The following is a 15,371-nucleotide window of genomic DNA, read 5'->3' on the forward strand; positions in this document are numbered from 1 at the left end:
GTACAGAGCTGTTTTCTGTTGCCCCAGGTCGGACCAGAATCAGTGGGTTGAAATTAAATCAGAAGAGTTTTCAGCTAAACATTTAGGAAGAACTTCCTGACAGCTAGAGTGGTTCCTCAGTGGAACAGGCTTCTTCAGGAGGTAGTGGGCTCTCCTTTGGAGCTTTTTAAGCAGAGGCTAGATGACCATTGGACAGCAATGCGTATTCTGTGAATTTAGGCAGATGGTGAGAGGGAGGGCAGGAAGGGATGAGCCAGTCCTTGGCTCTTGTGGCTTTTCCTTATCTGCTTAAGGAAATGCTGATCACCACTTTGGGGTCAGGAAGGAATTTTCCTCCAGGCCAGCTTGGCCCCGGGATCCTGGGGTTTTTTTGTGTTCCTCTGGGCCTAGAACAGGGTCACTGTGTGTGTGTGAATTTCCTGCATTATGCAGGGGGGGTGGAGTAGATAACCCTTAAGGTACCTTTTAGCTCTATGTTTCTTTGCTTCTGTCTTAGAGTTGGGGTAAATAAAGTTGTTACCAGGATTCCCACTAACGTGCACCAGCCTGTGCTGGTGCACTGATTCCCTCCCCCCCAGTGCAGAGCTCATTAGCTCAGCACAGGGGTCCTCATGGGTTGGCCCTACTCCCTTCAGCCAGCGCCTGTGGGCCCTATAAAGGGGGACACTGGTGGCAGTCCTTGCCTCTGCCGCCAAAAAGGTTTGCCTCCCATGAGCTGCTTCTGCCCTCTGTTTGTCCCGTACTGTCACCCTCCTCCTGCCGCCTCCCCCTGCTGCCCTGCCCTGCTGCAGGGGGACAGAACAGAGGTGATTGATGTTTACATCATTCCTAAAATATAGAAGAATTATATAAGTAATACAAATCTAAGTTCCTTATACATATAAGTTCCATATAAATATATGATTTGTAATATGAATGGTAATAGTTTATATTTCATGTTTGTGTGTTTTGCATGTTTGTAAACTGCATTAAAAAAATGTGGGCCCACTCAGCGTTTTAAAGCTAGTACCATTGTTGGGTCACGAAGGAAAATTTCTGCTCACAAGGCTCTGCAGCCTAGAGGGAACATTATTGTTTCTTGTGAAAATAGGATTATAGGATTAAAGAATTATATAAATAATACAAATCTAAGTTCCATATAAAGATATGATTTGTAATATGAATGGTAATAGTTTATATTTTATAGTTTATATTTCATATAATAGTTTATATTTCATGTTTGTGTGTTTTGCATGTTTGTAAACTGAAATGTTTTTTAAAAAATATGTAGGCCCACTCACAGTTTTAAAGCTAGTACCATTTTTGGCTCACGAAGGTACATTTCTGCTCACAAGGCTCTGCAGCCTAGAGGGAACATTGATGTTACTTGTGAAAACAGGATTGTTCAGATGAGCTGTTTAAAGTACAGATCTGCTTTCTGTGTTCTGTTTTAGGCACAAATGCCTCTGCATTTGACCAGCTTGTCCTTACCCTTGCATGGGACAGAGTTGACGTTGCCAAAAATCATGTTTTTGTTTATGGACAGCAGTGGCTGGTATGTAAATGTAATGGAAGAAGCAAAATTACTCTTAAGAAGCAGTTGGTTAATACTGTAGAAATAGCTTTGTGTGATAATTGGACCTCTTATACAATTCTAGTATGTATTGCAGTTTTACTTGTTTTTATCTTGCCCTTCCTCCAGGGAACTCAAGGCAGTGTACAAGGGTCTCCCACCCCTTTTATCTTCCCAGCAACCCTATGAGGTAGGTTAGGCTGAGAATAGTGACTGGGCCCAGATCACCCAGAGGGCTTCAACACTGAGGGGGAATTTGAACAACTTAACAACTATGACCTAGGCAGAATGAATGCTCCTGTATTGTAACTGTGTGGATATACAAATGCTCCTCTCTTTGTTTTTGGATTAAACTTTTTTCTAACTAATTGCAGTTAAGGAGGACATACTGTTGTCTGCACCAGATAATGATGAGGGCACAGCTGAGAAGAATGGAATGTGGGTATTCCGCTTCGCAGTTTGCTCTCTGAACTACTGTATATTTTATTTTGTATATTTCTGAAACGTATTTTAATAAAAGTTATAGAGTCCTCCAGCAGTGATAGAATTTCATGTTTGGAGAACATGGCATTTTTGCTTATATGCTTCCTTACTTAGTTTTCACACTTCAATTTTTTTATTGGCGTCTGTCCGTTCACACAGTTCCAAAGATTCAAGGGGTGTTTATGTATTTAGAAGAGGGGGCAGGAATCTTTGTGGCAGACCCGACATGTCATTTAATTTTAATATAAGGATTATGGTCTCATGTCTTCAGGTTGGATCTTTAGAGCAGGCTATGTTAGATGCCCTTGTGATGGACCGAGTTGCCTTTGTGAAACTACTTATTGAGAATGGAGTAAGCATGCACAAATTTCTTACAATTCCCAGACTGGAAGAACTTTACAACACTGTAAGTCGACAGTAATTTTTTTGAAAGATATACTTTCACCTGGGCCATGTTTCTAATTTATGTTGTATAAACGTTCTTATGTCGTTAGGGCATTTATTGGGGGGGGGGTTGCTTTACAGGTAAAATACTACATGGAACTGATTTGTGTAATTATATGGAAACATAGTGTGAGAGGGAGGTTGTACTTTGTAACAATAATATCATTAATAGTACATCATGTGAGTTGTAAAATATTATCTGCCAGAAACTCAGCAGCCATTCTGATGGATCAGGAATTGGAAGTTAACATTGTTGTCCTACATTCAAGAAATTGATAACAATCTCTGTACAGGAAGTCTCAAACATGCTCGTAGAAACTGTGACACAGATTACATAAGAATATAAGAGTCCTGCTGGATCAGACTGATGGTCCATCTAGTTAAACATCCTGTTTTACACAGTGTTGAACCACTTGCCCTGAAGGGCCAGCAAATGGGGAGGGGAGGCCAAGGCCCTTCCCTAAGGCTATCTCCTAGCACAGGTATTCAGAGGTTGTCTACGTCTGTATATGGAAGTTCCCTTTGCTGACCATGGCTAGTAGCCATTGATAGACCTCTCCATGAATCTATCCAACCATCTATGCTTCTGGCCCTGACTACATCCACTGGCAGTGAATTCCACATTAGTCAAAAGCTTAAGTGAAATAAATTATTTAACACGTTTCACTTAATTTTTCTGTACATCTTCTTGGTCTCTCTCTTATAGGTATTGCAAATAATCCCTGGCAGTTGTCGCTGCCTCTTTTGAGGGGTCAAACAGTTGAAGGGTGAAGAGTGAAGGAAATTTAATTAATGTGGGAAATAATACAGTCTGAAAGAGCGAAGGAGTTAGAAATGAAATTCAAGATATGATAGATTAGGATGGAATGGGGGACATGAATTTGCAGATGTTACTCAAATATCAGGTGGTTGCTGTCAAAATGATTAAAGAAAAGTCTGAAGTGGGTCAGGGGGAAGGGAGAGAGAATCTGTTTCGGGAGCTTTTCCTGATAGAGGCTAGGTGCTCCTTGCTTATGTCTTCTTCTTGATGACCTCCCTTATGTGATTGGGAAGGGTGGGAAATTATTTTGAACTCCCAGAAGATACAACGCAAGAGTTACTATTAGATTAAGAGACCAGTTTTTGTCATGCTTACGTAGGACCTTTTCTTCATCTAATGCTTGTTGCTGAGAGGCATTGAAGTATTACGTCTGAAAACTTCAGCTAGGCAGTGCAGTACTTAGAAATCAAGGGTACAGTACTAAAAGAGAGCATCTCTATTTAATAGTCAGTATTATGGATAGTTTAGAGATCTCCAACACTTTTGAGCCTGTGGGCACCTTTATAATTTTGAGAGGGGTGGTCGTGAGTAGGGGCTGGCGTAGACTGAAAAAATGGAGGTTTGTGGGGTTTACAAACCGCGAACCTCTACAGATTTTTCTGTTTAATGGACCAGGTCATGCCTCATCAGGTTCATGAAGAGAAGGAATTCAAAATGCCCTCCCTTTACTTGCTGAGTCACAGGCACCATGACAACGCAGCACACCTCAGCTGGGGAAGGGAGGGCATTTTGAATTCCTTCCCTTCACTCTTCAAGTTGCACCACCATGGACTCAGCAGCATACCTCAGACTCAGCAAGTGAAGGGGAAAAATTCAAAATGCCCTCCCTTCACTTGCTGATTTGTGCTTCTGTGGCACTGCACCTCAGCAAGTGAAGGGAGGGCATTTTGTATGCCTTCACTTCACTCCTGGAGTTGCGACATGGTGGCACGACTAAGGGAGTGAAGGGAAGGCATTTAAAACGTCCTCCCTTCACTAGCTGAGGTGTGCTCCATCTTCATGATGCCTGTGACTCAGCAAGTAAGGGGAAGGCATTTTGAATTCCTTCTCTTCATGAACCTGATGAACCATAACCTGGTCGATTAAACAGAAAAATCTGTAGAGGTTTAAACGCCCTCCTTTTACTCACTCCCCCTGCTGCCTTGGCAATCCTCAGTGCCAGCGTGTCAGGCTCATGGACTGCTCCTGGAAAACATGGCAGTCCACGAGAGACACGATTGCAGGGACCAGGCTCATGGACCACGAACTGGGTCCTGGTCCGTGATAAAATTTGGTCCGTCACCCAGTTCGTACCCATCCCTAGTGGGTGAGCACCACCCCAAATGGCTTCTCCGGCAGGTGAAGCCCAAACTAAAATGGTTGCCATGGGAGGCATAGTACCTTCTTCCTTACTTTGTGCAAGAATCTCAGAGGGGCAATAAAAGGAAAGGGAGGAAAGTAGGATGAGGAGGGTGAAAGACATTGGTGAATAAAAAGAAAGGAAGGAAAGCAGCATGGGGGGAAGGAAGGAAGAGAAGGGAGACTGGAACCACATAATAACTAAAGAAACCTCGGGTGCCTCCTGATCTTCCAGTGGCTATGGGTGCTATTGCAGGGGGAAATCCTTCTATTTCAATGAGGACAGCCAGTAACAAGCCTTGCCTCACAGTGGCCCTGTACACTTTCTAAAAAGCTTGGCATTTGCCAGGGGAAATAATGGCAGGCACCATGGTGCCCATGTTGGGAACCCTTGTTTAGAATCTTGAAACCTTTATCTGTGATATGATGTTCTGTTTATACTGCTGGGTTTTTTTGTGTCACGTCTCAAAGTATCTAAAAATCTGCATTCTTCTCTCTGCGTCAAGAAACAAGGCCCAACTAATCCAGCGCTGTTTCACCTTGTTCGAGATGTAAAACAGGTATGGTTTTTGGTGACTAAAATACTTTAATGGCTTTAGACACACTTAAACAAGAAACTAAAGGTTAATGTATCTCCCCTCCCCTTTGTATAATGATGCTGGTGGTATAGGGTGCTGTCAAGTCATAGCTGACTTATGGCGACCTGATAGGATTTTCAAGGAAAGAGACATTCAGAGGTGGCTTGCCATAGTCTGGCTCCGTGTCGTGACCCTGGAAGTCTCTGATCCGGATACTAGCCAAGGCTGACCCTGCTTAGCTTCCAGGATCTGACAAGATCAGGCTAGTCTGGGCTATCCAGGTCAGGACATAATAATGTCAGTAAATGGGTTTTAACTACTCTTTGTAGTAACCATGATGGAAAACTTCAGAGTAGTTTAATTTCTTTTCTTCCTCTCCCTCAAAGTGCTCTTTGACATAACTGACATGTTGAATGTAGTCTGGAAATTATGAATACCTATTGCTTTATGTTTATGAAATGATCAAATATGGATCAGGTCTGCAATCTTGTGCACACTTACTTGGAAGTATATTGCATTTTAGTAGTAATAGTAGGAGGTTTACATTTGAAAAAACTCTCTGTGAAATTATTTGGGTAAAATGGGTTTTTGGTGCTCTAAGGCACCAAAGGCTCTAAGGCCTTGATTTCCCTTGCTCTTTCTGATAACATGTGAAAATGACGAGCATAGTCTGAGGGGTTTCAGGTATTCTAAATTAGTAATGTCTTGCTCCCAGGGACACCTTCCTCCAGGTTACAAACTCACTTTGATTGATGTGGGGCTCGTTATTGAATATTTGATGGGAGGAACCTACAGATGCACATACACACGAAAACGCTTCAGAGTGGTATACAACAGTCTCAGCGGCAGCAATCGGGTAGGTGGTTTTCTCAGTCTAAAAGAACAGAAGCATAATGTAATGTTTCGGTCTCAGATGTGTTTAAAACTTCCAACAATCCAGATCGCATAACGTAACGGTGATTTCTGAAAAGAGCATTTCCCTCAAAATCTCTAGGGTTTTTTGGTGCAAGTTTGGCATTCACTATCTCAACAAACCTGACAACAGCCCTGTAATGAGGGCTGAGGCTAGGAGACTGAAGAGTTCTAGGGTCAGGTAGTGAACCCATAGTCAATGTGAATTTTGAACTGGGCACTTTGCCAGCTCACAGCCCATGTCCTTGACCCCTGTACTAAGCTTCATCTATCAGCCTTTTACAAGTAATTTCATTTTAATATTTCATTTGTTGTTTTTCATCATGGCTTAACGTTAGAATTAAAATTTAGCAAATTGAAGTAACGTAAAGGATTTTGGGATGTGTCTCCCCTCCCCTTCTCTAATTTTTAGCGCTCTGGCCGAAATGCTTCAAGCAGCACCCCTCAGTTACGTAAAAACCACGAACCTTTTGGTAACAGGGCAGATAAAAAAGAGAAAATGCGGCATAACCACTTCATCAAAACTGCGCAGCCTTACAAACCAAAGGTATGAGTACACAGCATACTATAGCTTTTTTGGGGGGGGGAAATAAATTAAGGAATTTCAAGATTTTCTTGGCGGTGTGCAGAGACTTACTTATACTTTAAAATAAAAAGGTAAATGTTCTAATATAACAGTTTGCTCAATGCATTTTGCTACGTGTTATCATTGAATTCCAGAGTTCAGTAAATAAGATTCACTTTTCCATGCACTTATCTGATTGAGTTTTTTCTGTGGCTGCTTTTGTAGTAAAACCATTTTTGTTAACAAAGCCACAAGCCAGGTTCTATTAGATTAGTCCTTGACCAATGGTGAAAATGGTGATTTCCAATTCTTATGCTTCACACATCCTTGCTGCTGTCAAAAGAGATGCAATTAATTCCTAATCAAGGCTTCCAATCATATTCTTCAGATATCTCAAGTGCTATTCCTGGTTTGTATGGGGGTAATTTATCCTGCCTGTCATTTTGCTAATGGTTTCCAGAATCAGTTTTTCAGAAATTTACATTACATGGACATTTACAAAATACATGAAATACATCTGCATCTGACAGTACCGCCAGTCCACACTGGACAGTTTGTAAATACACTTCAGCCAAAGATAGGTCAGGTACCATTAAAAAATAAGAACATAAGAGACGCCAATGTTGGATCAGGCCAAAGGCCCATCCAGTCCAACACTCTGTCACACAGTGGCCAAAAATACCAGGTGCCATCAGGAGGTCCACCAGTGGAGCCAGGACATTAGAAGCCCTCCCACTGTTGACCCCCCCAAGCACCAAGAAGACAGAGCATCACTTGCCCCAGAGCCCCTATCTATACCTTGTGGCTAATAGCCACTGATGGACCTCTGCTCAATATGCTTATCTAATTCCCTTTTGAAGCCGTCCATGCTTGTAGCCACCTGTGGCAGTGAATTCCATGTGTTAATCACTCTTTGGGTGAAGAAGTACTTCCTTTTATCCGTTCTAACCCGACCGCTCAGCGATTTCATTGAGTGCCCTCGAGTTCTTGTATTGTGAGAAAGGGAGAAAAGTACCTCTTTCTCTACCTGCTCTTTCCCACGCATAATCTTATAAACCTCAATCATGTCACCCCTCAGTCGTCGTTTCTCCAAGCTAAAGAGCCCTAAGCGCTTTAACCTTTCCTCATAGGGAAAGTGTTCCAACCCTTTTATCATGCAAGTTGCCCTTTTCTGCAACTGCCCTTTGGCTATAATATCCTTTTTAAGGTGTGGTGACCAGAATTGCACACAGTATTCCAAATGAGGTTGCACCATTGATTTATATAGGGGCATTATGATATTGGCTGATCTGTTTTCAATACCCTTCCTAATAATCCCCAGCATAGCATTGGCCTTCTTTATTGCAGTCACACACTGTCTCGACATTTTCAGTGAGTTATCTACTACAACTCCAAGATCTCTCTCTTGATCAGTCTCTGCCAGTTCAGACCCCATCAATGTGTATTTATGTTGAGGATTTTTGGCTCCAATGTGCATCACCTTGCACTTGGCCACATTGAACCCCATTTGCCGCATTGACGCCCACTCGCCCATCCTCAACAGATCCCTTTGGAGTGCCTCACAATCCTCACTGGGTTTCACCACCCTGAACAACTTCGTATCATCCGCAAATTTAGCCACTTCACTGCTTACTCCCAACTCCAAATCATTAACGAACAAGTTAAAAAGCACTGGACCAAGTACTGATCCCTGCGAACATCATGCTTTTTATAAAAGAACATCATGCTTTCAATAAACAAGGAGCAGGAGCAGCATTGTGGTCCACGCTAGCTGAAAGCTCAGAAAGTAGGGGTGGCTGGATAAAATGTGGGACTGGCCTTCAGTGCTGCTCCTTTTGAATAGTTGGAAAAAAAAGCACAGGAGCAAAGATACGTGCATCTGCTCATTTTGCCAAACGTTTTACAAGTCACAGACGTCAAGCTTCCTTGGTGGAAAATTTCAGTTGCCTAGGTGAAATAATTTTAACTTTCTTTTAGCACGGAATATGTATAGAACTGCAGTGCTTGGCTGCTATCACGAACTCATTGTATGTGCCAGAGAGCAGTTAGGGGGGGGGGGGGGGTGTCATGTTGCAGTGATAGAGAACCAGCTTTGAAGGCAGAAGGTTCCAGGTATAGTCAAAGGATCCCACGAGCAGCGTTGGGAAAGACCTTTCTTTGTCCAAGATTCAGAAGAGCTTTTGATGGTTGGAAGTTAACAGACACTATTGAGCTAATTTGGCCAACAGTCTGACTCTGGCATATGGCAGCTTCAGATGTTCATGTATTTTTTAACCAACAAACTTGAAGATGGAAAAACAAAAATCTTCTCTGTGTTGTTTTTGTTTTTAATTCCTGGTCCCTGATTGCCACATTAAATTGTGCCATAACAGTCTCTTTAAACCAGCGGTCCTCACTCTGCAGCTCGTGGAGAGCCAGCACAGCAATCACCGTCATCCTAAAGAACCACATTTATTTCCATGCCTTGCATGATACCTGATACCAGGGAGGCTTGCAGCTTGTGCGTTCCACTGGCAGTGGCTGTTTCAAGGTGGGAGCCACCTGCTATCAGAGTCCCCACCAGACAAGGGCCTTGTCCCCTGAAACATGGCATAGGAACCACATTGGAGACCAGTACTCAGAAGAGCCGGGTGGCATGCCAAAGAGCTGCATGTGGCTCCTTAGCCACTGAGCATCACTGTTTGAAACTGTGAGTTATTATTAGGGTTGCCAGCCTCCAGATGGCACCTGGAGATCTCCTATTATTACAACTGATCTCCAGGCTACAGACATCAGTTCTCCTAGAGAAAATGGCTGCTTTGGAGGGTGGGCTCTGTGGCTTTATACCCTGCTGTGGTCCGGACCCTCCCCAAACCCCACCTTTCCCTGGATCCACCCCCAAGATCTCCAGATATTTCTCAACCCAGAACTGGCAACCCTAGCCATTATGAGCCAATATTTCCTTATTCTGTATAACCCTCCAATTAATTTTCTTTCAATTTAATTTTTTTAAGGGCGATACTGTTACAGAAGAAGGAAAAAAGAAAAAAACCAAAGATGACATAGTAGATATTGATGACCCGGAGACGAGGCGCTTTCCTTATCCTCTTAACGAGCTGCTACTTTGGGCGGTGCTAATGAAAAGGCAAAAAATGGCACTCTTCTTCTGGCAACACGGGGAGGAGTCCATGGCCAAAGCCTTAGTGGCCTGCAAGCTGTATCGGTCGATGGCCTATGAAGCAAAACAAAGTGACCTTGTTGACGATACCTCGGAAGAACTCAAACAGTATTGCGAGTAAACTGCCTTCTGTTGCCTTGTTAAATGTTTTCTGAGCTATCAGTTTAAAATGCACTTTTTATTTTCCAGATAGTGTACTTTTTCCAAATTTTAAATTTGATCCTGGGGAAAGATACTTTCTAAATTATTTACTGATACTTTTACTGAACTTTTCCTCCAGAGGGTTCAGAGTTGTTCCTGATACTTTCCCATCCTGGCAGTTTGCTGGGCCTGATCTACTAACATTGATAGCAAACCTAGACCTTTAGGTGTTTATAGTGGTTGGGCTTGGAGTGGGGAGACTGCCCCTGTAATCCTTGGGTTGACTTTTGTCTGGATTTTTGCCTAGCCTAGCCCAGTTTGGTGTAGTGGTTAAGAGCGGCAGACTTTAATGTAAGAGAAACAGGTTTGATTCCCCACTCCTCCACATGCAGCTGCTTGGGTGACCCTGGGTCGAATCACAAGTTCTCTCAGAGCTGTTCTTTCAGGAGCAGTTCTGGAAAGAGTTCTCTCAGTCCCACCTACCTCACAGGGTGTCTGTTGTGGGGAGAGGAAGGGAAGGAGGATTGTAAACCACTCTGAGTGAAGGGTGGGGTATACATCCAATCTCTTCTTCTCAGCCTAACCTGCTACATGAGGTTGTTGTAGGGAAGAAGGAGACGATGTAAGTCCGGGGTCCCTAACTTGGTGCCCACCTGCCAACACTTTTCCTGGTGCCCGCCAAGTGTTTTTAGAAAATGGGCAGGGCCAGGTGGGGCTTTTACCCAGTAAGGCTTCTGATTGGCCACTGGGGATTTGATTGGCTGTGCAGATCTTGGAAAACATTGTAGCTGCCAGCACAGCAACACAAGGATATTTATTGTGTGACTGAAGGCTCTGCCTCCCATGGCAGCCATTTCGTCGCTGCATCCACTATGCTGTGTCTGAATTTCAGAGATGCCTGCAGGCTCAAAAAAGCTGGGGAGCTTTGGTGTAAGCCATCCAAGCTGCTTGGGAAAACAGAAAGATAAAAATAAGAAAGAAAACCCTTCAGTAAAAATTCACATGTACCCAGGTCCTATACAAAATTAGTTCAACGAGGATGAACTATCCGATTCAAATGACTATGTCCAATTTACACTCCATTAATATATTACACTTTTTGACTTCTTGTAAATGTGAGCTGGATACAAATTTCATTTGAGTTGGATAGTTTATCTTTGTTGAAAGAATTTTTTTTTTTTTTTGTAGATGGTTTGGATACATGTGATTCATCTTCCGTCTTGTTGTGCAGCCCCACATTAGGGACTGTGCTTGCACAGGCCGGCCATGGACATTTTCTTTCTAGCTTTAAAACTCCAAAATTGGGCAGCCCGTCCTTCTCGGGACCAGCACATGTGTGAGTTTTCCTGCCGAATGTGTCACATACTCCGGAGGCAAGCCGCCCCCTTCCCTCAGTTAATTTTTTGCTGCCTCCAGCCAAACTGAGCCCTAGTCCGGGACAATCAGTCTCAGTTCCATCTCCAGCTCTGACCGTTGGACATGGTTCCAGTCCCCTGCCTGCCTGCTCTGTTCTGACAGTACCAACTGTCAGAGCGACTGCATTGCCTCCCAAGCATGCCCGTCCTTCCAAGAAGGCTAGACTGAGCCTCCAGCCAAAAAGCATAGGAGATCCAAACACAAGGACAAGTCTACCTCGACTGCAAAGCCATCGAAACAGGTGGCAGAAAAAACTCTACATACTTTAGATCGTAGAAGGGCTCTCCTTTATTATTTAGACGGGACTAGCTCCTTTCATAAAGATAAAGGGTTGTTTATATTTATTTATTTATTTATTCGATTTATACCCCACCATCCCTGTCGAAGCAGGCTCAGAGCCCAGAAAGGGAAGGGGGCAGCATTGGCCCAATCACTGTCCAGATGGGTCGTGGCTGCAGTAAGATCTTGCTATAGAGCAGCTGGTCACTCCGTGACATTGGCAAAGCAGCAACCTGGTCTTTGTGAGGCATTGTGCTTTGGACCTGCAGGCAAGAAAAGAAGCAGAAGTTGGAAAGGCTGTGCTACATGCACTTTTTCAGTGAGAGACTCACCCCTCCTCCTTAGGTGAGCAGCTCGGTAATGGTCCCAATGTGGGGCTGCATAGCAAGACAGAAGATGAAAACAGAGTTGCCCTTACCTGCTCATCGACGTCTTCTGTGCAGGCACACATTCCCTCCCTCCTGCCCCTCTGTGAGCTCTCACATTAATATATCATAATAATAATAATGTATTAGGAAAGATTTTACCTTGCATAAGAAATTTACCAGAGCTCTCAACGGCTAAGCAGGAACTGCAAAAAGGGGACAGCTTGATGCATTCGGTGGGAAAACTCTCGTGTGCATTGGCCCCAGGAAGGTCAGGCAGCCTAATTTTTGGAGTTTTAAAGCTAGAAAGAAAATGTCCACAGCTGGCCTGCACAAGTGTGTGTCTGCACAGAAGACATCGATGAACAACAGTTACAGGTAAATGCAACTCTGTTTTTTTAATGTGTATTTTCAGATATTGTATTTGGGACCTTGTATCATTGCATTGCATATAGCATTCTGGCACCCTGGTATATCATTGGCTACTAATGGCGTTGTCAAAATAATTTTAAGCATTGTCAGAATATATTCATCATTTAGTATTTGTAGGCTCTAGGTGGTTTATTTGATCATTGCTCTCCTGAATTTTGCACCTTTCTGTATCTTGTACCTTGCTTTTTTCAAGATAAAAACAGTGCAGACAAAAATGAGCTTTCACACCATGGCTGTGTATCCTTTGCATCCTCTAACCTGTGTGTGTGTGTGTGTTTTCTTCTCAGTGAGTTTGGACAGCTGGCAGTTGAGCTGTTAGAACAGTCGTTCCGGCAAGATGAAACGATGGCTATGAAGTTGCTAACTTATGAGCTAAAAAACTGGAGTAATTCCACCTGCCTTAAGCTAGCAGTGTCTTCACGGCTTCGGCCTTTCGTTGCTCATACGTGCACACAAATGTTGTTGTCTGATATGTGGATGGGAAGACTTAACATGAGGAAGAATTCATGGTACAAGGTAATCAGTCTTGCAAATTTGCCTTCACTAGACTCCACCATATATTTTCTTTATCTAGCAGTATCTAGCAGTACTTAGGGGAAAGCATGTTTTTGGCTTGCCGAGTCTTCGTCACTGTAGTCTTTATGTAAGGTTAAATAAAACCGCTTTTTTAACATAATCAAAGCTGGAGGTGGTATTGGGAATACAATAATAACTCTTCTTATGATGTTTTATTATCTTTTTAAAAAAGGTACAGAAAGGTAGAAGGCAGAAACCAGGCAAGTAAGCCTTTAACCAGAGGTGGATCTCTAGCTCTTCATGAGAAACTAATCTATTACTAAAAAAATTTAGTGGTGAAACATTAACAGACTGAAAACGCCTTGTTTAAAATTGAAATGCTATTATGCTTTTATTCAGGTAGTAAAGTAAAACACAATGTAGAAAACTGTTCATATTTGTATTTTAGTTGCACAAGCTTGCACAAGTGGGAGGGCTAGTAGAAGGCAGACAAGCCAGCAGGATGGGAGTGGGTGTAAGTTTTCAGGAGGGTGTGCATAAACCAAGCCATGTAGCCTCATTTAACCATAGCAGGATCAGCATTCCTCTCTGAACACCAAACTGAAAACTTACCCATCCGTATCATAACACAGAAAATCTGTGAAAACTGCATTGTCAATGCCAACCATCCTCAAGCATCATTTTAAAGCATGATGTGCTCTTGTCTGTTGGGCATACTAACGTGTCCTATCTCACTTGGCTTGCTAGTGAACTAATTTTAGCGCTTAGAGAGACAGAATTTTTGACTTCCAAATGGATGTAGCTAGACTGGTTCTGGTAAATGCGTATTGGCTGAACGTGACAGCTAGGAGTAGTGGAAAATATTCAGGACAGCAAAAACTATTGAAATGCATTCTGTTTGACTCCATTTTAGAGAGAGCAGATTAAAAGAGACCCCCCCCCCCACAAAAGCAACAGAAGTATAATGTTTATTAGGACCAACTAAAGTACTGTAAAATAAGGAGCAAGCCTTAAAAATTCCCTTGAACTCTTCATAAGGCTGGGTGGGGGGGGAAGAGGCAGGTGGTAGGAGAAAAGAAAAGACGGTGCTGAGCATGAGCATGATGGAAAACCCAAGTCTGCAAATTGTTAACAATCTTGAGATGAAGTATTAGAGGTGTGACGTAGGCTTATAGCACAATTCTCTGCATGTTTTCTTAGAAGTAACTCCCACTGAATTGAGTGGTAATTACTGCATAAGATTACATCCTTAATTAAATTAGATGTTGCTGGGTTCTAAATGGGCCGTGGGTTTCACTAAAAGTTTCTGGGAAAAAAAACACAAAGGAAGGTCTGGCTTTGAAAATTTGTTTATTTATTTATTTAGTTTATGTATTTAATTTATTTATACGCTGCCTTTCTCCCCGGGCATACATTGTTCTCCTCTCCTCAATTTTGTCCTCACAACAACCCTGTGAGTAGGTTAGGCTGATGATGTGACTGGCCCAAGGTCACTGGATCTGTTGGTGTTTATATTTTCAGAGTAAGAATTGCCCTAGTATCACTGTCCCAGTAGCCTTTGGTGAATCCTGAGATTGTCTGTGTTTTGTTTTGAATCCAGTGCACTTTAGCCCAGGTGTGCACAACCGTTTTAAGCCAGTGGGGCACCGCTGGAATTCTGGGGGTGGTGGGGGGGTGGGGGCTGCCACAAAATGGCTGTCAAAGGAAATGGAGCCAAGTACAAAACAGCTGTCACAGGAGGTCAAATGAAGCACCCCCTCTGCTGCTCTGGTGTTGCCTGGCCCCGACCACCCTACAACTGATCTGTGGGGTCCTGCTCCAGTGAGCAGTGGGAGTAGATCCAGGTGAGTTTATTTGTATGAAGGCAGCCATCCACTCATTGGTCCAGACCTAAGAATGGCCCAGCCTACTATCCTGAAGCTCATGCGAGTCACCTGGGGAGGTCCCTGGAGGCATCACCTTGGGCAACCTGGGTCTAACCTTAGTCTGTATCATACATATTCATTTTAACATATTTAATTAGCCACCTTTCTACCAAGGTGGCTTACAGTGCAAACACAATAAAATACATAAAAACCACAAATTGAAATCAACAATTTAAAACTGTCAGTAGGCAGAAGAGCTAAAACTAGACCAGTGCCTTCATGAATTCCAGCTCTGTTCCATAACCATCTGCAGAGTCGGGTTTTCTATTCTAGCTAGGGTTGCCAACCTCCAGGTGGGACTTGGCCTTCTCTGAGAATGAGAGCTGATTGATTTCCAGACTGCAGAGATCAGTTCCCCTGGAGAAAACGGCAGCTTCGGAGGGTGGACTAATCAGGGCATGACATCTCTGCTGAGCTCCCTCCCCAGGCTCTGCCCCAAATCTCCAGG

The 15,371-nt window shown here is 43.2% G+C and overlaps 1 protein-coding gene across 1 annotated transcript in view; it reads left to right on the top strand.

Moving 5' to 3' along the window:
• The window catches only part of TRPM7 (transient receptor potential cation channel, subfamily M, member 7), a 70,347-nt gene that overhangs the window by 23,874 nt on the left and 31,102 nt on the right, over positions 1-15,371 (top strand). Inside the window, exons 11-17 of the mRNA XM_015427919.1 lie at positions 1,434-1,534; positions 2,307-2,441; positions 5,144-5,197; positions 5,931-6,071; positions 6,540-6,674; positions 9,686-9,966; positions 12,770-12,998. Coding sequence (XP_015283405.1) covers positions 1,434-1,534; positions 2,307-2,441; positions 5,144-5,197; positions 5,931-6,071; positions 6,540-6,674; positions 9,686-9,966; positions 12,770-12,998 — 1,076 coding nt within the window. The remainder of the gene's footprint in view (positions 1-1,433; positions 1,535-2,306; positions 2,442-5,143; positions 5,198-5,930; positions 6,072-6,539; positions 6,675-9,685; positions 9,967-12,769; positions 12,999-15,371) is intronic.

This window comes from Gekko japonicus, unplaced genomic scaffold (genome assembly GCF_001447785.1).
Source record: "Gekko japonicus isolate JY-2015 unplaced genomic scaffold, Gekko_japonicus_V1.1 scaffold772, whole genome shotgun sequence".
Taxonomy (NCBI): domain Eukaryota; kingdom Metazoa; phylum Chordata; class Lepidosauria; order Squamata; family Gekkonidae; genus Gekko; species Gekko japonicus.